The sequence below is a fragment of the Manduca sexta genome, chromosome 24 (assembly GCF_014839805.1).
Source record: "Manduca sexta isolate Smith_Timp_Sample1 chromosome 24, JHU_Msex_v1.0, whole genome shotgun sequence".
Lineage (NCBI taxonomy): Eukaryota > Metazoa > Arthropoda > Insecta > Lepidoptera > Sphingidae > Manduca > Manduca sexta.
In genome coordinates this window covers 2,060,955-2,083,169 of record NC_051138.1, presented here as the reverse complement: position 1 = coordinate 2,083,169, position 22,215 = coordinate 2,060,955, and the positions used below count along the sequence as shown (strand labels likewise).

Below are 22,215 nucleotides of genomic sequence, written 5' to 3'. Positions count from 1 at the left end.
GTAAATAACGTTTATTGTTTGGGGACTCCTTTTTTTGGAAAATAAAACTGCTGCACTTTTAGAAGTGGAAATATCTAAGCCGTTTTGGAGAAGCCATAACGATAGAGATTGAAGAGCAGAGTTTAAAACTAAACAAGCGTGTTCTACTGAATGGGAACTATAATATAGTAGTAAGTCGTCCGCATATTGTAAAACTTGAACATCATTATTAAAAGAGCGGTCCAAGTCGTACGTGTATATATTGTATAACAAAGGACTAAGTACCGAGCCTTGCGGAAGCCCTTTCCATACATGTCGAATTAACTGTTGCTGAGTAGTTGAAATGCTAACCGTACGATCATGAAAAATGTTTATTATGAAATTTGAGAGATTTATTGGAACGCTGAGTGATTGTAATTTCTTATGCAGGATAGATAATATGACGTTATCATAAGCCCCATTTATATCTAGAAATACAGCAACTGTCGAGCAATTTTTGAGAAGGATAAACGAACATCTGTAGTAAAAATACTTAAACAGTCGAATGTACTTTTTCCTTTTCGAAAACCGTATTGAGTTTTTGGCAGTAAGTCTTTATTTTCTATGTACCATTCTAGCCGATTTTTAATAAGATGCTCTGCTATTTTCATTAGAACCGGACTGAGAACGATAGGACGATATGATGAAATATCAGACGGAATTTTACTAGGTTTGAGAATTGGCAACACCACATGACGTTTCCACATCTGAGGAATGTTTCCTGTTGTCATTACGGAATTGATAAGAGATAAATAATAAGAATGAACAGTGGGACTAGCATTAGATAAAAATGAGTATGGGATGCCATCGATACCTGGAGATGAGTCTACAGTATTAGAAAGGATACCTTTCAATTCCTCAATATTGAAAGGGATTTTTAATGACGTGTCATCAGAGGTTATATTGGATTCCACACGAATTACCGGTTGTAAAGTAACTTCTTGAGGTACCCAGGGAGGAGCTAATGTATCTATAAATTCACCTGCTAAATTATCCGGGATACGGGAAGTAGTGTGGTCGGAAAATGCAGACCGGAATCTCCTAATATTACGCCAAACAGCTGAAGGGGTGTATTCGGTGAAATGACAGAGCAAAAATTATGCCAACTCTCTCTTTTCTTCAGTTTATAGAGTTTTCGAGTCTGTGTAATGATACTAGAGAGGTATATGAAGTTTTCTTGGGTCATATTTAAACTATATTCTATTTCAGCTTCTTTACGTTTTTTTAGCTGCAGCTGTGCATTCCGAGTCCCACCACGGAGGCATTGGGATCTTCCTAAATGAATGATTATTTTTACTGGGAAAGCATCATCTGCAGCGGAAACAAGAATTTTAGCTAATACTTCTGCACAATCCTGCTCATTTCCATTATTGACAATTGGAAGAGAAGATAGCTGATTGTCAACATAATTTTTATAATTTAGCCAAGTGCTGCTCTTACTATGTGGAAGTTTGTGTTTTAAGTGAGATATTCTAGGTTGTGAATGTGGGATTGGGAATGGAAAAGATATTTTGATAGGGAAATGATCACTACCATATGTTAAGGGAAGGGTGCACCAAGTGAGACGAGAAGCAAAGTTAGGAGTGCAGACAGATAAATCTATTGCGCTATTGTTCTGACTTGGATCACTGCGACGTGTGGGGGAACCAGAATTTAATATACATAAATTATGTGTATCAAATATATTGAGTAGTTCTTCCCCATAGGAGTTAGAAGTTGAACTACCCCATGACTGGTGATGGCAGTTAAAATCACCTAACAGTATATAAGGATTAGTAAGTGTGGAAAGAATACTGTTAATTTCATTAAGTGAAGAATGAGAAGGGTGAGATATATATACAGATATAATACATGTTTTATTTATAATTATAGCTATGATTGAGATTTCTTCACTGTGTGATGGTAGAGAAACCACAGTGAAAGGAATTGAATCCTTCACAAGTATAGCTACTCCACCATATCCATCTGGTCTATCCTCTCTTACTGTTGTATAACCATTAATTTTAAATATATTATTTGATTTGAACCATGTTTCACACAAGGCAAAAACTAAAGGTTCGTATTTATTTATTAAATAAATAATATCACTTTTTTATTTATTGGCGCTAGCGGCAATTCCATTGGATTAAATGAACTTGATTGTCCATTTTGGGGTGATATCAAGAAATGAGACTATGAAGTGAAGCAGCGTTGGACGGTGATATGTTAAATGAGGATAAAAGGTTAATTAATGCCGTGAATAAATTCCATGATATTGAATTGTTTTACAGTATTGTCTTTAAGTACTTCATTGATGGCACAGCCGTTAGTGGGCTCAGGAATTCTAAATTCTTTTAAAATATTGTTGTGGGCTTCCTTATTATACCCTTTAGAAGGGCTCTTGGGGGGCTGAGGTTTGCGAAAAACAGTTTTTTTTATAACTTGAAGAATGTTGATTGAATGTAATAGGTGAAGAAGTTTCAATTTCTCTGGGAGTTTGAGATATAAGGGTGTCAGCAAAAGATTTAGTCACTGGTGGGAGCAATTTACTGGCTTCTGCATAAGATACAGAGTTCTGGGCCATATAGGTTTTTATTTGTATCTGCCTTGAGAGCTCAGGACATACTTTACTAGTAGCAAAGTGAAAACCTGAGCATAAGCAGCAATTGGCATTACGTTCATCCCTGTCACAAGAGTCTCCCCAGTATGGCTATCGCCGCATTTGTAACACCTTGGTTTGCTCCTACATTGTATTTTAGTGTGCCCAAACCGACAGCAATAAAAGCACTGTATAGTAGGGTAAATATAAAGGTCCACAGGCATTGAATTGTAGGACATAAAAATTCGTTTTGGAAGAACTTGGCCATCAAATGTGCATACAATGGTTTGAGAGGGCTTCCACACCATAGAGCCGTCTACTAAAGTTTTAAAGTTTAATCTGCGGACTTTTAAAATAGGTCCACAACCAATTGGTACAGATGAATTTTCTATTATCTCTTCCGGAGACCACTCTACTGGCACACCACGCACTAAACCCATTCTAGTTACGTTAAAAGACGGAATGAATGCCTTATAATTAAATTTAGACAGATTTTCATGAGTAATAAAAGAGTTGGCGTCAATAAATGTAGAAAAAGCCAAAGAAATTTTATTTCTGCCTATCCTCTTAACACTACCATTAATAATATTTTTAAAATTGTTACGTTGTAGGAATCTCCCAAACGAAAGTGGATGCAAAGTGGTAGAGTCATTGTCCTGAATAATATGTTTTTGTACGTGAATAACAAAAGGCGCACTATCCGAACCATCATATACTTTCCTGCCTACAGTTTGCGCGGGAATCGGGGTTTCTGAGGTAATAAGTTTGTTAATCGATTGGGGTTGACTAGTCTGAGAAAGATCTTCGCAATCACAGCCATGTAGGTTATCATCAGAAGAGCCGTGTTTTTACGTCTTTTATTGCAACGCTTGCATACATGTCGGCGACTTCTTTTTAGAGGCCGGGCTGATGCAGATGCATCTGTCTCCATACCCGACTCGGAGGCATAATTATGTGACTTTTCAGTCTCAATTGTGACAAAGTTGCCCGCCGGAGGGACTAAGCCCCCGGATCAGGCGGCAAATTCATAAGACCTTACTATTCTACAGTTTAAATATATGCAAAAACTTACCAAAAATGATGAACTAAACTAAAAACACTAATCTACAAAATATACAGAAAATTTAACCCTACTGATAACTTATATTTACAAAATTAATTATTTTTTATCAAGATTAAAAAAAAACACGTCCGCCTATTTCCAAGTTTCCCGCGCTTTTTTTCCTACCAAAATTACGCAGAAAAATGATACGCAAGGCTGCCAACTTACTATAAATCTGCTCGTTTCTAGGGACGTTCCTTATTTAATCGATATTATCGATAATTTTGTATCGACAGCTTTATATCGATAAAAATTGCTGACCATAAATCTTACACTGGTATAAATTATGATTGAATTTAGAATATTAAAAATAAAACGTCCACAATTATTAATTATTCCCTTTATTTAATTAGAAAATACACAATATTATCACGTGAATTTCTTATGTATAAATTGTATAATGTTTAGGTCTCCTACTTAGGAATTCATAACACTCCAGTTTTCCGTTATTTATTTCCAATTTTATATGGAAATTGAAAAATTTTATACCTTACAGATATGATCTTTTTCCGTCTAATCAACAATTACTATGATACAATTATTGCAAGGGCAAATTCATAGATTTCACACGTGCCTTTTTGATTAAGTTACTAAGCATAGAATTGAAACTCCATAATCTAGAGTATTCTCTTCAACGACTACCTGAGGTTGTAAATTTGAATTAAATATACATCACTTTTATGTAATGTTTTAAATCATAATATAAATTTTCTGTTACCAGTGTAGATCAAGTGGATACTTAGCCATAAATATGTTTGACTTTGGGTACTTTTGTATGCCACAAACCTCACATTTTTATACACATTAATTCTTTTCCCCATTCTCGCACACAAAATCAATAAACTACACAAATGTAAACAGAATTAGAGTCAATATCTCGGAATAATAAGAATCACTATCTCGTAACACACACTACACAAATTCCTTCAAGAAGAAATATACACGAAACGGAAAAGCTGGCTCAACTCAACGTATTCGGCATAAAACTTAACTTATTATTGAACATAATCGCAATTATAAAATTTTTTTGCAAATAAACTTCAACATTATAAAATATAAAATTATTCTTCGTCAACATTCGGAGCTTAATTTTACTCCCAGTATCAAAAAACGAAGAAGAGATTTAGTATGTCAATCAGACACCTGTAGAACTGCTGCATCCAGTCAACATTTTTATTTTATTGGACCCCGATTATATAACAAAGCAAACAAGTTTCTTAACTTATATTCCCTTACTTTACGTGAATGTAAATCTGTAACAACAAAATGGCTGTTAAGTACCTTTTGAAAGTTTTCTTTACATTGTGGAATACAACTATCGACTTTACGGAGGTGGGCGTTAATATCTGCGACACAGTTACCCAACTAATGCAGATATTTTCGAACATTGTATTTTTAAAAAAACTGTATTATTTATTCCAAATAAAGATTTCTTATTATTAAAAAAAAACAATGACAAATCTACCGTCAATAATGGCGGCAAATTATCAACTATCATGGTAGCCAACATACTTTCAAAATTTATTGGATTATTATGTTGGTACAAGATGTTACGATGAGACGTCCTTTTGTCAACCAAAACGAAACTCTATGTAACGGCATTAAGATATATAATCATTCATCATTACACAAAATGTTCTAAGTGTCCACCTCCTGATTTAACAATTGACAAACGAGTGAACACAATAGTGTTGTGACGTGAGACATTTTAGTCGAGTTGTCTTTTGTATTATTGGATCTAAACAACTATTTAGATTTATAAATAGTTTTGTAAAACTAACTTTTTATAGGGACGACCTATAATTTGAAGAAATATGTAAAACTGACTGCTTTATGTGAAATAGTTTTAAGTCCTATTCTAGTGAACATAGTTGTTCACTGATGGTAGGTCTCTCATATGTGAGAGTCCGCCGTGGGTAGGTACCATCGCGATGTCTATTTCTGCCGCCAAGCAGGAGTGTTTAGTCACTGTTATGTTCAGGTTGGTAGTCTAGTTTATTGGTCTCTGATTAGTAGAATATGTCTACGATAGCGATTGCAACTTCTGCGTAAATCTTTGGGGATAAAAGGCATCAGTGTACATACATACCATTTCATTTAAACATACCAAGAAAAAAATATTCTATAAACCAGATATACATCCGCACATTCAACCACATATTGTAGCTGAACGAATTCAATATTTCAAATTGCGTTGAAATTTGTTTCTATGTCAACAATAGTTTTTTCTTCACTAAAATATTTTTTACAAAGTTTACTTTATTTTAGGTAAAGAAATAAGAATATCTCGATTGAAGCTCATGTTTAAAAGCGTTTTGAAGTAGTTCAGGTATTTTTGTGGCCGACTGTACATCCCATTCACCAGGCGACCTTCAGTGCGCAGGGGTTTTTCAGCCTTCTCATAGCTGGAGATGGACTGCTTTAAGCGGTATCGCCCAAGAGCAATTGTTGATAACTTAGATATTTCCGTCGGAGGTAGCTCGCAGCCCTTCCTAATGCGCGGAATAAAAAAAAAAGACTTCATCGCAAATCCAGTATACTGCCAAACATCCAATGTAAAACGGTTTACCTAATACATTATTAGAAAAATAACTACATACACAGACATAGAAATAAAGGGTTAAAATTAAAGAATAGTAATTGGTTTTGTACAAAAGTTTAATCTATTTCGTATTGTTGCATGCGGCTTGGTACTCCTTCTCTTTCTCTCTCTGTATCCGTTTGACTTGTTGCTCTGCGTCCCGTAGAGTTGCGAAGATGGTTCTCGCTTGCACTTTCTGTAGTATTTTCTTATCGTGATGCGGATGATTGTGAGGTTTCACTCTGGAAAGGAAGTAATAGATTTTTTTTTTGTTTTTATTAAGCAGGAGTTTGATTTAGGTAGATCATATCATATTTGACTAATTAGCCCAGAAAATATTTTACTAACTCGTAAGTTTAAACAGGGTCATTTTGACATTGCGTTAATAAATGAAACCACATGCCCGTTCGCCTTTGCTAACATTACGTCAAAATCCACCATATATGTTTTTTTTTTCGAAACTTACTCTTTTATTTACCATCTACGGTTCGGTAACTTATTGTAAAGTGTTATTTTCAAGGAGTTGAGAATGTGGTTACATTTAGGCATGCAATGTAAAAAAGAACAGTAGATACTTATAAGTTCTACTCATGATGTATACGTACAACTGAATATTATTTTAGTTTACACCTACAAAACAATTACAAACATCTCAGGGTGACAACTGACAAGAGCGGTACAATACTATTTGGAGTTATTTTTTTTAGAGGCGGCTTTACCTATCGTGCTGGGTGTGCGGTGCACACAGGTGCCGAGGGCCGCTCGCGACCAAACAACCTGCGCCCGTGCTAAGGCTGGCGAGCTGCTTCTTTACTTTACACAATAACTTTTCATTTAATATTATAAAATTTATTAAAGATTACATTGTCTCTTAGGATGCGCAAAGGAATTGATTGCACACGGTCGGCACATGAGCTGATGGTGTGGGGTGGGGTCTAATAGAAAGTCGACTGACGAGAAATGATTACCGCTCGACAGTCGACACAACTTTAAATAGCAGTCTGTTGGAGCCAGATATACACAGGCTAATTTTGGAACGCGACTTACGTTAGCTACTATGGCGGGTTTTAACACCTTGTGTACAGTGCTTGCTATACAGGCAGATATAGATCATAGCCTACCGCCAGCAACTTGTATGTCTAACAAGTATTAATATGCTGCTGTTAACCTTATCAAAAACTAGTTCTTCATACAGTTGTAATAGAGATCTACATACCTTCCCAGGATGACGTCGCCATGTGTAACGACACGCGCGGGACACTTTTTGCCCTTACAGTGTCCGTCTACACACTGCCATGTGCGCTGGCCATTCTTCCTTGCAGAATATCTCAGGTTGTACACATATCGATTGAGGATAAGCTGCAAATTGCCATGATTCGACAGACTGTATTGGACCGAAGGCTCTTTAAATGAAAAAGTTGAAAGCTTAATAGGACCTGAAACAAGATATTAATATAATGCTTGAAATACTAAGTAGATGTTAATAAAACTAAGATAGACAAAACCTAGATTAAATGTTTAATATATAACACATGAACAAAGTGTTTTTTATATTACTAGACTTTAAGAAGTGCCTAGAACATTACTCTTAGTTGTAATAAAGTTAAAGTAATTTAGTAGTAATGTTTTATTTTCCCATGTCACCATGATTTTCCAGTAATAAAAATTCAAAGCAGGGCCAAAAACAAAATAGTTTTTAAAATTGCTTTACCTTTCTTAATAGGTTCTTTTATGTCTTCTTCTAGCTCATTTCCGTCATTCTCATTTTCCACAATATGTAGATATTCGGTTTTTGTAATCTCATTATCATTTTCATCATCTGTTCTGTTGTCAGGTTCAGTTAAACTATAACTAATAAACAATATTTATTGATTTTGTAATTAATATGTATAAAAGTAATAAGCGAGTGCCGTAGTGTTCCAATTTAATGACTACTGTAGCGGATGTAATTACCTTACCTTGTAAGACTCAATATCTCATGGTGAAAACCATGATGTAGTGTCACTCAGCAGCGACAAAGTGTGAGATTCTTTATAAGAGAAGCCAACATAATATTTATGAATATTAGTTTGCAGTGTAGTATTTTTGTCTATATAAAAAGTTTGCAAAGTTAGGTCATTAGGAATAGAGAGGGTAACAAGACTATCAAGGTGATTTTACTGTTTATGTATGGGTGTGGTGTTTACTAATACAGTGGTTTGCTGATGCTTAAGAATAGCGATAACTCTACTCAGTTGTATAATATTTATAAAAGTATGAGTTTTCTGTGTAAGACCCACCTGTGCATATTCTCGGATATATATTTACTTGATATATTTGTAGGTTTAGTGTCCATAGTTGTAAATGAAACTTTATCACTCTCCTGAAATTGTGAATACCAAACATTAATTGACAAACTCTGAAATTTAACTAACAAGTTGCTATTGTTTGGGACTCATTTTAACATGCCTAGCTTTTCTCATATCCATGTCAAGGGTTTTTTTATAGCACACCTCCCCAAGGGTGCCACATTGGCATTGCACTCTTAAAGACACAACAGATATGCTACAGTCAATCATAGGCAAATTAAATTGACCATAACATATTTAGAACTAATTAAATCTTTATAACTTATCATAATAATTAATATTAATAACGTAAGTCATATAAGGATAATGTCTTAAATACTATTTAACAAAGTAAGATCAAACACAGAATAACTATCATAGCTCAAATTATTTAAACGAAAGACTGATTAAATTTGCTAGTATCTGTACATCCTACCATATTTTCAAATCCACTGATATGCAGCGAATGACATGCTTCCATAAAAATGTTTAATTGATTCTTTTCAACTGACACTTGCCCAGTGTATGCATACTCCAATATTGATGCCAAGGTTTCATAAGAAATTTGCTGAAAAAATGTAACAAAATACTAAAATCAGGAATATATCTTGTCTAAATGGATTCTATCAGTGTCTCAATACCAAAATAAAATGTATTTATTGGCCACACAAAAAATGTTCATTAATGTTGGCCTTTGCATGTTGTCTTAATTAATAAAAACTTTACAAACTTTACTTATATACATGTAGTGTAATGTTTTAATGTAAGTTAAGTAAGTAAGTATATGTTTTAAGTATAAGTTAAACTTACATTGAGAAATATGACCGGGTGTGAACAATCAGCCGAGGAGATCAGCTCCTTGATGTAAGGACTGATAAGACACATTACCATCTTATGCACCTTCACGAAATGACCGTCCGCAGCTAGCGTCATGTCTACGAACTCTCCACGCTGTGAAAAACTCACTTTATCCATATAGGGACAAAGGTTACAGCATTGTTTGCTTGGTATTGGTTTACATTGCTACAGCTCTCGGTTTCCGAAATTGATAAACCATATTTGAGGTGTTAATTTAGATTCTAGGATGTGCACTGGAGCTATATCAACAGGCCTATTCACGTGCTATGTTATGATAATCAACAACGAAAATAACAACAAACATGTACATAAACTAACCTGTTGCAGTTTACTTAACCCTTTACAAATACTATTTGTGTGTGCATCCCACATTACGGAGTATTTTGATTCTCCCATGTTGCAATTTGTACGACTTTTTTGATATCGAAATGTTCTTGTTTTTAACAACAAAACCAAATGTTTTGAGTTTTCTCCACTTTGACAGCAAAAAGAAAAATATCTTTGACAATTGACAGCAAATGACAGTTTCAACTTTCATAATAAACCGCGAAACTTAAGCGTAGATGAAATAATAGGGGCTTCGGTTTTTTAATCTATAAACATTTGGAATGAGCATTTCGTAAAATAAATTACATGAAAAAATTAAAAATAATGTTTTTATGGAGATCAGTTTAAACACTAATATCTTACGTAATATATTACTCTATGCATTAGGAACAGTAGTTGAAGGTGTGTACTGATGGACCTATATACATTTTTATTTAAGTATTGATTTCAAACCTGGATTACTATCTTTATGGGCAAAACCTCGTCTATTCAGTTTTTTACCAGTTTTAAGATTTAGGCCTAGAGAACTAAACCCAAACCCTCAAAGAGCTTGTTTACAAACCAAGGCTGTCCCAAACAGACGACAACAAAACAACAGACTATATTAAAAATATAAAATAACATAATAATTGATTAGATAGATATCAGCAGGATACAGGCACTTATCAGTTACTTGTAACTGTTTGCCTGTAAATAAATAAATAAATGAGCTAAGATATATTTAATATTAGTAAATAATGAAACATTTATAATACTACAACTAACATGAATGTATACTGATTAACTAATTTATTTAGTATCTGAATCTTCGTTTCTTTCTTGACTAGTAGAAGTACTCTTCGCATTCCTCTCTTTTTGCATAATCTTGCCGTGATTTTGTGCCTCATGCAGAGCCGAAAATATTGCACCAGTCTGTACTTTCTTCAGAATTTTTTGGTCATGGAATGAGTGGTTGTGAGCAGATATCCTGAAATAAAGATACTCTTAAATAAATGAGTTCTCTCAGTTTTCCTCAAATATCCAGGTTTGCTTTTTCATTATAATTAATTTTAATTTCGGTTTACTTTGCATTAGTTTTGATTAGAAAATTATTTGTTATATATTTTAAATTTATTCACATTTTACATAAAATATTATATTTAATCATTGACCAACACATCATTTTTACTGCATTACCTTTGTACAATGACACCATTTTTAGTAACAACAGCAGCTGGACACTTGAACCTTTTCATGTGATTGTCGATGCACTGCCAGCGCCGGTGACCAGAGTTCTTGCCAGTATACACCAGATAATACAGATATCTGTTCAATACCATCTGTAGGTTGCCTTGATTTGAGACTGAGTACTGGATGTATGGAGTTTTGTCTAAAATAAAAAAATGTATGCTATTTTACATTTGTCTATTGTCAATGAGATAGTAGCTTGAATTAAGCAGTCCAATGCCTAGCATATTGAAATTTAAATTGTTTTGCATAACGAACAGGAAGTATCTGATGATGTAAATTCATTAGAGATCATTTCAATTAGGATATAAACAATTTAATAAAATTTTGATGATATGAGCATTAATCGCTATTATGCTTTGAGCTTACTTTCTTAATTATATTTATAAGTCCATGCTATCTTCACTATTAATGTCACAATTACAATGCACTTACTAGTATTTGATGTATTGCCTGGCACGCTGGAAGGTTGTTGTGGCTCTGATGTATGCTGTTGTTTCTCTTCTCCATCATCCATGTCAATATCGTCATCCAGTACGTCATCATATGTCGAGTCTATTGGATTGTCCATTGTCATATCTTCATGTATATATACCCTAGATTTTAATATACCGTTATTTAGAAAATATTTACATATTCTTACATTTTATATACAAAATGTGCCTGAAATATCTGAAACCTGCCCCGTTTTTCCCCCATTCCTATCCTATTTTTTGTACAGGTAATATTCTTAGTATTTCATATACTTTTAGCTCAGTCTATATCATAAACCTAATAGCTAATTTGTCAGAAATAAATGTTTAACTTACTCATGTATCTTTTCTTGTTGTCGATCCTTCTTACGCACACTTGTGTGTGCATTCTCTGGACTCTCTTTGTTCTTTTTCGATGATTTCGTTTCCAAGCTTTGAATCTGTACGAAGCCAGATTGAGCAGGCAATGCATTGGCTACATTCTGAAATTAATTTATGTATTAATATACACATTAATGATCAACAATTAATAATCAAAATTCCCTGTAAGATGATTCCTTAATTTGTTCTTTTGAGTACACACTTGTGAAATATATTTAATATTAAAATATAATACACACCATGTTTGTGAGTCCTCTAATGTGAAGTGCCTTTCCAGCATTGATGAAGTCATTTAGACTATTCTTGGCCAAGAGTACTTCACCGGTATAGACATATTCCAATATGCTGCACAATGTCTGGTATGATACTTGCTGAAATCACAATACTTTTGTAAGTAAATGGTAAGTAAACAATAATCATTGAGTCAGTTCATCCAACATGAAACATATACATTATAAAGAATGAATTTTAAGGATTTGTGGATCCAATAGGAATCTTCTTATCTATCAAAGTGTAAGGAGGAAATATGATTTGTCCTATAGGAATTATTGTACATACATATGTTGACATAGTGGTGAATAGGGCACATAACATTAATCCTATCAACTGATTAAATAGCTATTATAGATTGCATATATAGTAGGTATTATACCTTAGTAAATAATTGTTGCCTTTCCTATGACAAATGTTTACCATACACCAATACTGCATCTTACAACTTACATTAAGAAATACAACAGGGTGCGAGCACTCCGCCGAAGAGATCAGTTCCTTAATGTACGGGCTGACGAGAGACATCACCATCTTGTGCACTTTTACCAGGTGACCGTCCGCCGCAAGTGTCATGTCAACGAACTCTCCTCTCTACATCAAAAAGCTTGTAAATTTCTTGAGGCAAAGGAATTGAAGCAATTATTAAGTTAACATTCACTGAGTTTCATTGGCAAGGAAAAAAATTGTATTAAAACTACTAAGTGGAGTGATTGCAGCGAAAGTCAAAACTACATAAATTTATAAAAAAATACAATCAATCAGATATTGTTGCAAAACATTTGAGGAATATACAGAGATTCCTAAGATTGTTCAGTGATAAATTATAAAATTATATAATGTTTTATTTAATTCATCATTCATAAATGGATCAATTATGTTTGAATACAGAAAAACAAACAAACAATACCTGCTGAAGTGCACTCAGTCCATTGCAAATGCTCTTTTGATGAGCTTGCCATGACACTGAAAATTGAGATCTCTCCATGTTCAGTGTATTATCATTTATTATTTCCCTTCGTCGATGATAGATTAATTTCCTATATTTTTATCAAAATTATTTTTAAAAACAATGATCAGTAAGCAGTTCATTCAATCATCGATCGTTCTTAGCGGTTCAGGTATTACAAGATTGAAATATTAGGAAATGTAGCATAGATATCGGTCCAATTATAGTAAGTAGTAAATACAATCAAATGAAAATATCGTAGTCAAACGTAGTAGGATAGTGAATAGAAAGGTGATTATTACGATATGATAATTCTAAAATATCATTAAATTTTTCTAATTTCTATATATGTATCATTCTAAATACTTCAATTTTCAGAATCGACTATTAAGCGCCCAGTACCCAGTAAAATTTTGTACACCGATAACGTCAAAAATCATTGTGTCAACTGTCATCATCAAGTATTAACTGTCAAAAAAGGCATCATCGCCATCGGCTCAAAAAATGAAAAGGAATAATTAAACTGGAATTAACGTTAAGGAAATATTGGAGTTTAATATACAATGGCACAATCCCATTTTGCTTTATCATGGGACGCACATCGAAAAAATATATGCAATGGTTTAAGCACTCTACAACAGGTACATTTCACTATTTAATTAGGTAAACATACTTCTATTTAATTATTTAAAACTAAATATAATTAACGTATCGCTGAAAATAAGTAATCTGGTGATTGCACACCTACTTTTATCTGTGTTCGCTGTTCATGATTCAGATATACCTGATTATTGTCACTAATTTATATATATCTTACATAGTCTAATTACAAGTGCCTTGCTCTTAGAAGCCTGTGAACTATATTGGACCTCATTACAGAATGGTGAGTTTGTGGACATGACGCTGGCTGCGGACGGGCACTTTGTGAAGGTACACCAGGTGATAGTGGCTCTGGCCAGCCCATTCATCAAGGAACTGCTAGCCTCAGCGCCGTGCCCCCATCCTGTGTTGTTTCTAAATGTGAGTTGTTTGTGTTAATACAGTGACTTTTGCGATTCAAGTGCCCTCACATGGATTTTTTTCTAACTACCTATTTCGCGAGCCTATAAATGAACTTCTCTTGACAATAACAAAAAAAAATGGTATTTTTTTTCTCAGTATTTTGTACTGTAGTTTATACCTTAAACTGATTTTGAAAAGAGCAACACAAATAGTTTCTTGCCCATTTTTCTCTGGTGAGAACTGCTTTCCGAACTGGTGGTTGAGTTAACTCTTGGTCTCTCGTGGCTCGCCGGCGAGCCAAGACAGCTACATGACATTTGCGTGTGTCACGGGATTATAACCTTATATACTACATAATAAGGTTATTTTTCCGTCACACGCGTAGCTGTCAATGTTTGGCGGCAAACATTCAGCTACCTGTACATATTTGAAAATAAAATTTTGACAAGTCATGACGGGTTAATATTGACACAATCTAAGCAATGTAAAACATTTTACGGGTCCAAATAAATTATTTCAATTCAATCCAAAATCAGGGACATATGTGAAACATATCACTGAAAGATAATAAATTAGTAGTCATTCCAAATCTATTTGTGTTTATAATACGAAGGCATCAGCTCATGTATATTTGGTACTACATAAATGTCTCACAGCTTGTTATTAGATTTCATAGGAACATTAAAATTTAAGAGGTTTAAAAAGAATCAAATGTTAAGAGTAAACACAAGTTTTTACCAGGTAAAAACCTTGCTAATTTGACTAGCTTCTACTATAAACAAAAATAATTCTATGTTCACTTATGAAATGGTGGGGCCATTGAGATAACTATAGATCTGTGTGGTATTTAAACTAATATCAATACTTAGTACATTATTTATAATTTACCACAGCTTAAAATAAGGCCTAAAATTGTTAAAATGCATTTCTGTTCTTTCAGAAAATATCATATACAACCCTGTGCGCATTGTTGGAGTACATCTACACTGGTGAGGTGTATGTGGCTGTTGAGGACCTGATCGAGCTGTCAGAGGCTGCCAAAGAACTACACATCAAAGGACTGGAAGATATTGTATGTCAACAGATTTTATATTAGTGCTTGTCTTTATGTAATTTGAATATAGATCAAATGAGAAAAAAAAATAATGTACACATACTCACACCTTTCGTCTGCGAAGGGGTAGGCAGAGGCATAACTGGTGCACTCATTACCCGCCGCGTGTATTCTGTCCCATAACGTGAGGGGGCGAGCCTATTGCCGTATCGGCCACAAATTCCAGAAACTGACTTTGTAGTAAAGCCCAATATTACTTTGCTGGACCCGGGAATCGAAAGACCCTAGCACTGCAGTCATACCCTAATACAACTACGCCATTATTTTTGTCACTCCCAGAATGAATTCCCTGGTAATTAAATTGCCTATGAACTTGAAACTGTTTGATAATTATATGACTTCCGGCCCTCATCTCACATGGTGGAAAGTAATGACACTATATATGCATTTTCCAGCAATCATTATACAATATATTTATTAGTGACAATTATTCTAGAAACTTCCAGAGTCCATCACATCACAACAATCAGGCGACATGGAACATGTTCAGACAGTTGAGGAGAATGATTGCAACATGGAAACACTTGATGAAGACATATGCTACTTTGAAATATCCAACCCCAAAATGAAAATAGAAAAGCCTTTTGATGAATCCAATGAAAGGTAATTAGTGTTTATTGTTTAGATTTCTATTTCTTTCTGGTTTCTAGTCTAGATTTCATTTACTTCTCTGATGCATGATGACAAAATCCTGCTATGTTCTTCTGCTATTGTCATCATGACTGCATGATGACAAAATCCTGCTATGCACCGCCCCGCTACAATGCTACATTGTACTACACAGATTTAGCAAATAAATCCCAAGCAAAATGTTTATACATTTCCTCTTTTTCAACACAGTGGTAAATAACTTAACAATAAGATAAGTGATCACCGCCATTCTTAAACATAACGCCAAAGAAATCCATGCTTTATATAAACTATGAATATTTATAGAATAAAACTATATTGAGACAATAAAACACAGTATAACAGAGACTCCGCAACATTTAATAAACCAAACTATGGACGAGGCATACGAAGACTCACAGGGCGGCGTGGAAGAGAGATCAAATCGAATCAATTCAGTAGGCGGCAAGGCTGACGTTGTTCCCTCTGGCGAGAATTCTAGTGAGTATGCTCAATATTTATATGCAACATCTACATGTCTATAATTGTCATATATATAGCCATCAACCTTATAATCTTCATAGTCATCAATGTGAACATTATCATCACAGTTGTAAAATAATACTGTAAGATATTTTTGTGCATTTTACTTATGTTTTATGATACTTCATAATCGGAAAAATAATTATGATGACCATTGATATATCAGTTAAATATCATCAATATTTTTTTTTACTATATTAATAAGTTACGTTGATTATAGTCATGATAATTACAGTCATGATGATTATGATGATGATAATATTGATAATGACTATAATCATTTTATTGCAGATGTGACGGTAATGCAATACACGGTATCGAACCAAGGCTCGTTACAAATGATATTGAACAGATACATCTACTACTTGAAGCATACGAATCGGAATAATTCACAACAGTGGCGCTGCGTGGACTACCTAAATAACGTCAAGTGTCCTGCACATGTTATTACCAAAAACGGCGTTGTTGTACTTAGGTGAGCATGATTTTGTAAGCCGACATGACTTAACCAATAAATATCGAGTGTATAATTATCTAGTTGCTAGTCGACAGCGGAATTTCACAATTTTTTGAAAGCCTCCGAACAGGATTAGCTGATCTTGACTATCGGTCTTATTTCTGTTTTATCTTGGTATTTCTATAGCTTCAGAGATCAGTACAATAAACGTATACGGGAAATCAATAATTATTCACGTCTCAAAATTAGTAGCGATAAGACCGTCTATAGTCGCATATATTTAAATAACAAACTAATTCGTGTATATTTCGTTGTATGTACCAAAAAGTATTATAATTGAATCCAATTTCTTCTCACTCCAACGTGGGATTGTGAATACGTACTTTTAACCCCCTTAACCAAGGCAATTCTTGTGCGCTTGGTCTCCACACCAAATGCACGCCCGCACATTTGCCACGACCCTAGGCACACAGTTCAATGTGTATACCTCATGGTTGCTAAATACACATTGAGACCTATAAGGGTTCGCGAACATTTTCCCTCCCTCTCCATTCCAACTATCCTGAGATGGCTCCTTCTCCTTCCTCTTCTCTTCTTTCCCCCTGTCCTCTCCCTTCTTCTTCCGGGCCCTGATCGCCAGCGTACCGTCCGCTGGCACCCTCGGTGATAACCGTAGGGTCTACCAAATCCTCCAAAGGACTGCCGTGGTTGCTAAGCCGGGGGATCGCTTGTTCGCAGGGTACCCCTGGTGATAACCAGGGCAGATCTAAAAAAATCGTACTTTTAGTAAGCATATGGCATGAAAGATTAGGTGGAGTATTTACCACCGGACGCCTGCTGCCTAATACCAACCCCCTCTAGAGGATCTAGTACAGTCTTTCTTTATCAACAAATTTTAATAATCCAAAATATAATATGTGGTTTTGCAGAATATCGGCTCACACACACCCCTTCCACGATAAAAGGATATTAAAGAAAGTCCACGCGGGCGCAGTGTTTTCGGCTATACACGATGCGGAACAACAAGGGATAAGCATCAAGAGAAGTAGAGGATGCGAGGAGAACGAAGGAAATAATAGCGAATAATATTTTATTGAAGTTGAATTGATTTTTATTTGTAACAACCCTATTTTTGGTACTTGGATTTAGAGAAAAAAAATAAAGCAGGGGTGGCATGGTAATGAGATGGTAATCTAAATGTGATCTTGGGACATATTTATATATTTTTCTTGAAAATATATTACTATGATTTATATTTTAATTTATAGCCCTTTCATTACAATTGTATGTTATTTTTGATGTGCTATAAATTTTGCACGGCATAATATAATAAATTGATAGACCATTATCGCATCGCTTGAGAGAGCGATCTTAGGAAGACCGGCATCATATCAATTGACTGCGGACGTAAGTGGATTACTATGGAGGTCAAACGGAAAATTATTCACTCTAAGGACTTGTTCACACCGTACTTATAATACAATGTGAACGAGATATGCTTTTCATACTGGAATTGTTAGTGAAAGGGCTATTCTCCCTAGACCTTACGGAGTACGGGAGTACATTTTGTACTTAACTTACGAAATTATGAGGGAATATCTAACCCTCTTTATTTGTTTACATTTGCTCCGCAATGAGTATGTAAATTGACACCTAACATGACAGGTTACGTACACTTATACGCAAATGGTGCAGGTGGAGGGGGCGGGGGGTGGCGAGCTACATATCAAATGGCGGAACCTCGCCCCTCGTTCGTATCCCCAAGATTGTTAAATAATAGGTAACGAATTATTTAAAATAATTATAGATTATAAACAAAACTAGCTGACCTACGTTGACCGACGTTGTCCCGTCTATCCTATGAATTTGCAGCGCGCATTCTGTCAATCGCTGACAGTTATTTCAAACAATTGACAGTTATACAAAAATAATATTTTCGTTAAGCTTTCTTAAATTTTCTAATATTCTGCGCATTTTTTTGATTTTTTTCTTTCATATTGTCAGGAGAAGGTTCTCCTGACAGTAACAAATACAACAAAAAAAGTAATTGTGAAATCTGTCCAGCTGTTCACGCGTGATGGCGTGACGAAGGGAAATATGGATTCATTTTTATATAAGTAGGTATATAGATTTTATGATTTGAGAAAAATAAAATTGCAGAAAATGTTCGTAGGTAAGTACTTCTTGGAGCTATTCCAGTCCATGATTTTATAGTATGAGTCAACTAGCCTTATCACCGCATTTCCGATACCAACCAGTAACTCAAGCGCACCTATTTTACGAATGAAAAACCTCTAGCCACATTTTACGCTAGACTTAGGAATCGAATTGACAACCGCATGGTATCTTGTCATTACACTAACAAGGCGATTATATACAACTGCGAAGTAATTATGCAGCGATAGAATTGTAGCTAATTTAAAGAATAAATATGAAGTTAATAAATTATATGAATACAATAAATAATTCCTCGTATACATATACAATGGATCTGCGACATAATTCACACAGACACGAGGCAATATAAATACATAATTAATTACGTTAAATGACCGCTAGTATACGTACACATGAATTTTATGCTGAAGGTATGATCTAATAACTGATTTAAAGCTTGAGCAGTGTTATGCGATGCAAACTGCATTGAATTCGGCTTTTAATCCGATAAAAATATAGTCTGAGCTTATTTTTTTTTTAAATGTATTGAAAAAAAGGCCTTGCACTATCGAAATGTTGCAATTATCCGCAAAATAGGGGAACAATTGATTATTTTAATTTTAAAAATAATGCCCCTAAACCAGTGTTTCCCAACGTGGGGCTCACGCCCCACAGGCGGGCAATTTGAAAGTTAAGGGGGGCAAATTAAACAGAATTTTCAGTTTTTCATTATATGTTTTGAAATTTTACTTACGATATTTTGATAACAATTCTATAACGATTTCTTCCTAAAACTTATCATTTATATTTATTAAGGGAACAAAACAATTTTAAAAGGTTAAATATTATGTATGGGAGCCATAAAAATTTTAGAAATGTTAAGACGGGTCATGACCTAAAAGAGGTTGGGAAACACTACTAGACCCTTTCCTTCAGTATCTGCATTTTGCCCCCGATATGGCAATAGTGGGTACCCGGGTTACATCTCTGCCTATCCCTTAGGGTTAAAGGCGTGTTGTGTATTGTGTGTACCTACCCCTCAGTTGCATGATAGCTCGGAAGTCTGCAACAGAATAATAGCATACCTTAGTCTTAGTGGCTCCATTTAAATTACCATAATATACACGTGTCATGGCAGCTAATATTATGTAATATTGTAAAAAAAAACAAGCTTATGCTTTATGTTTTAAGGCTCTCTCTCGAACAAACAGCCTTGAGCATTCTTTCTATACATTTACAGAGCATAAGTTACTGACGTGAATATTCAAAGTTTTAGGAATAATTTCCTTAAAAAAAATAAACTACTAAAATGTTCCTTATTAAATTGCCCATATAATAGTGTTGGTTGCAAATTAAAAATATGTGTTCTGAGGAGATGCACGGAATCAACAAGTCTATGCTAATTTAATTATGGAAAACGATTAGCGCGCTAATTTGTTGAGGGCACCGGCTTAAAGGTATTTAGTTTATTTATAGGAATGAAGGACTACAGTGCGAGTGTGACTCTCTTTGACCTGGTCCACTAACATGCGACGCCCTTATTATGCAGTTACTTCTCGTGATAGTAATTAGTTCATCGGCACTTGACCTTAGTACTTCAATATAATGGCATGAATAATTATTTTACCATTTAATAAAGAAGTGGTAATGAATAAATATTTTATATTTTGTCATTGCTTTATAGATGACTTGAACCTCATAAATATTTTAACTGCCTCGTTGTCGTAGTTGTATAGTATGCGCTTATACCGCTTTGAGATCTCAGGTTCAAATCCCCTGTTAGGCAATGTCATATTACTTTTTTCTATTATCTACCCCGACTCTGGATTTTGTGGCAAATATGGAGGTAGAATCGTTGCTCGTCACACCACGGGACAATTCATCCGTTTGAAAGCAGTGATGCCACAAGCTTCATATTAGCGGGAGATGTTTTAGACTTTTCATTTATTTTTCCTGTTTCTACATTATGTTTCAGTCTAGTTTACCTGATGGGAATCAAATTATGACTTTCCATACTAGATGAGATACTGTTGCGCTACAGAGGATGTCAAATGATATGTAATTACTTAAATAACCCAGTCGAAGTAATAAATAGCCGCGGTATAATATTTAATAACATAATTCTGAATACTGAACACATAGTTTGTACTTCGTTCCTTAAGTATAAAATAAATAAATAAATAAAATGCTTTATTCATCACGTAGGCGAACATAGTTGCACTTATGATAAGTCAAGGTACATGAGAATATTTAATTATTACTTAATTAAATTAGCTTATATAAACAAAGACAATTTATATTGAAAATAAATGAAAAATATACTTAGTAAACAAAGAAACCAGCTCGGACTGGCAGGGAAGAAGAAATAAAATGATGTATATATGTATTTTTAAATAAGCAATAAGGGAGAAACGCGTCGCGATCCTCACCGGTGAGGACAATAAAAGCTCTAACCTAGCTAACCTACCAGCCTTTCACTAACTACCTAAGCGATGACTACCCGAAGAAGAAAGGCAGAAAGAAACTCCGGGTTTTATTTTTTGTCATCAATTGTCCATTCTTTTATAATATTGTTATTAAATATATATTTTTTGAATAAGTCTTTTCTATACAAAGTCTGATTAATTATATAAGCTAATACACGCACATCACCGTAAAAGTGCGGAGAAAATCCACATAAAAGTATTTAACAATAACTAAAAATTAACGAAAAAAATAACAAGAATACAAAAAAAAAAATTATAAAAACTACGAAACAGTGTACAGTGTATGTATTCCGTTGTAGTAATTAAATATTTTGTACTTACGGAAATACTGGAAGAACGTGAGGGCCAATATGAGGGTATTTCGCGTTACAGCCAATCTAGGGCATGCTAGAAACTAAGTATAGCTTTATACTTATGATACTTAAGTATGATTTCAGACTTGTTTAATTTTGTTATTCCAAAGTTCTTATTTAGGTACGTAGGTTACTATTTAAAAAATATTTTCGTAATTACGATTTTTAAGCAATTACAAATTATAAGTTAATTTGTGCCAGTCTCTAAAAGGTACCTAAGTTTTCAATAAAGTCGTACAATTAATTGGCACACCGATAATAAGGCTTCACGTAACCCACATCCATAGTTTAGAATCTCAGCGTTAAGAACACCATGCCTTAAGGACAACTCGGTACTAATTCAGCGAGTTTACATCGATAACAATATTGAATAGGCACTTGAGCACGTACATTCAGTAAATGG

At 34.4% G+C, this 22,215-nt stretch overlaps 3 protein-coding genes and 3 long non-coding RNA genes across 7 annotated transcripts; 3 read left to right on the top strand and 3 right to left on the bottom strand.

Annotated features, from left to right (window-relative positions):
* Positions 1–479: 479 nt before the first annotated feature.
* LOC119190455 lies at positions 480–2,044 on the top strand. Its single transcript, XR_005112920.1, has 2 exons — positions 480–1,180; positions 1,247–2,044. It is a non-coding gene; the product is annotated as an uncharacterized LOC119190455 (long non-coding RNA).
* Positions 2,045–5,638: 3,594 nt separating this feature from the next.
* LOC119190400 lies at positions 5,639–7,898 on the top strand. Its single transcript, XR_005112896.1, has 2 exons — positions 5,639–5,679; positions 6,987–7,898. It is a non-coding gene; the product is annotated as an uncharacterized LOC119190400 (long non-coding RNA).
* Positions 6,339–9,986, bottom strand: LOC115446965 (protein bric-a-brac 1). Its single transcript, XM_030173818.2, has 7 exons — positions 9,783–9,986; positions 9,417–9,557; positions 9,043–9,174; positions 8,559–8,641; positions 7,991–8,130; positions 7,496–7,715; positions 6,339–6,521 (listed from the first exon to the last, which is right to left on the bottom strand). The coding sequence occupies exons 1-7, from the start codon at positions 9,858–9,860 to the stop codon at positions 6,362–6,364; spliced, it is 954 nt and encodes a 317-aa protein (XP_030029678.1). The 5' UTR covers positions 9,861–9,986; the 3' UTR covers positions 6,339–6,361.
* Positions 9,987–10,497: 511 nt separating this feature from the next.
* On the bottom strand, positions 10,498–13,281 carry LOC115446951 (zinc finger and BTB domain-containing protein 37-like). Of its 2 annotated transcripts, none has more exons than XM_030173800.2 (7): positions 13,053–13,281; positions 12,596–12,736; positions 12,112–12,243; positions 11,828–11,973; positions 11,454–11,614; positions 10,968–11,160; positions 10,498–10,758 (listed from the first exon to the last, which is right to left on the bottom strand). In XM_030173800.2, exons 1-7 carry the CDS (start codon positions 13,128–13,130, stop codon positions 10,581–10,583), a joined length of 1,029 nt encoding a protein of 342 aa, XP_030029660.1. In that variant the 5' UTR covers positions 13,131–13,281; the 3' UTR covers positions 10,498–10,580. The 2 variants fall into 2 exon arrangements, with proteins under 2 accessions (XP_030029660.1, XP_037298086.1); XM_037442189.1 differs by having other exon boundaries at positions 12,596–12,760; positions 13,053–13,268.
* A 210-nt stretch (positions 13,282–13,491) lies between these two features.
* Positions 13,492–17,920, top strand: LOC115446952 (longitudinals lacking protein, isoforms H/M/V). The gene is made up of 7 exons (XM_030173801.2): positions 13,492–13,732; positions 13,971–14,111; positions 15,034–15,165; positions 15,644–15,810; positions 16,175–16,317; positions 16,651–16,834; positions 17,746–17,920. The coding sequence occupies exons 1-7, from the start codon at positions 13,655–13,657 to the stop codon at positions 17,900–17,902; spliced, it is 1,002 nt and encodes a 333-aa protein (XP_030029661.1). The 5' UTR covers positions 13,492–13,654; the 3' UTR covers positions 17,903–17,920.
* Positions 16,177–22,212, bottom strand: LOC115446956. The gene is made up of 2 exons (XR_003938965.2): positions 21,781–22,212; positions 16,177–17,582 (listed from the first exon to the last, which is right to left on the bottom strand). It is a non-coding gene; the product is annotated as an uncharacterized LOC115446956 (long non-coding RNA).
* Positions 22,213–22,215: the final 3 nt, after the last annotated feature.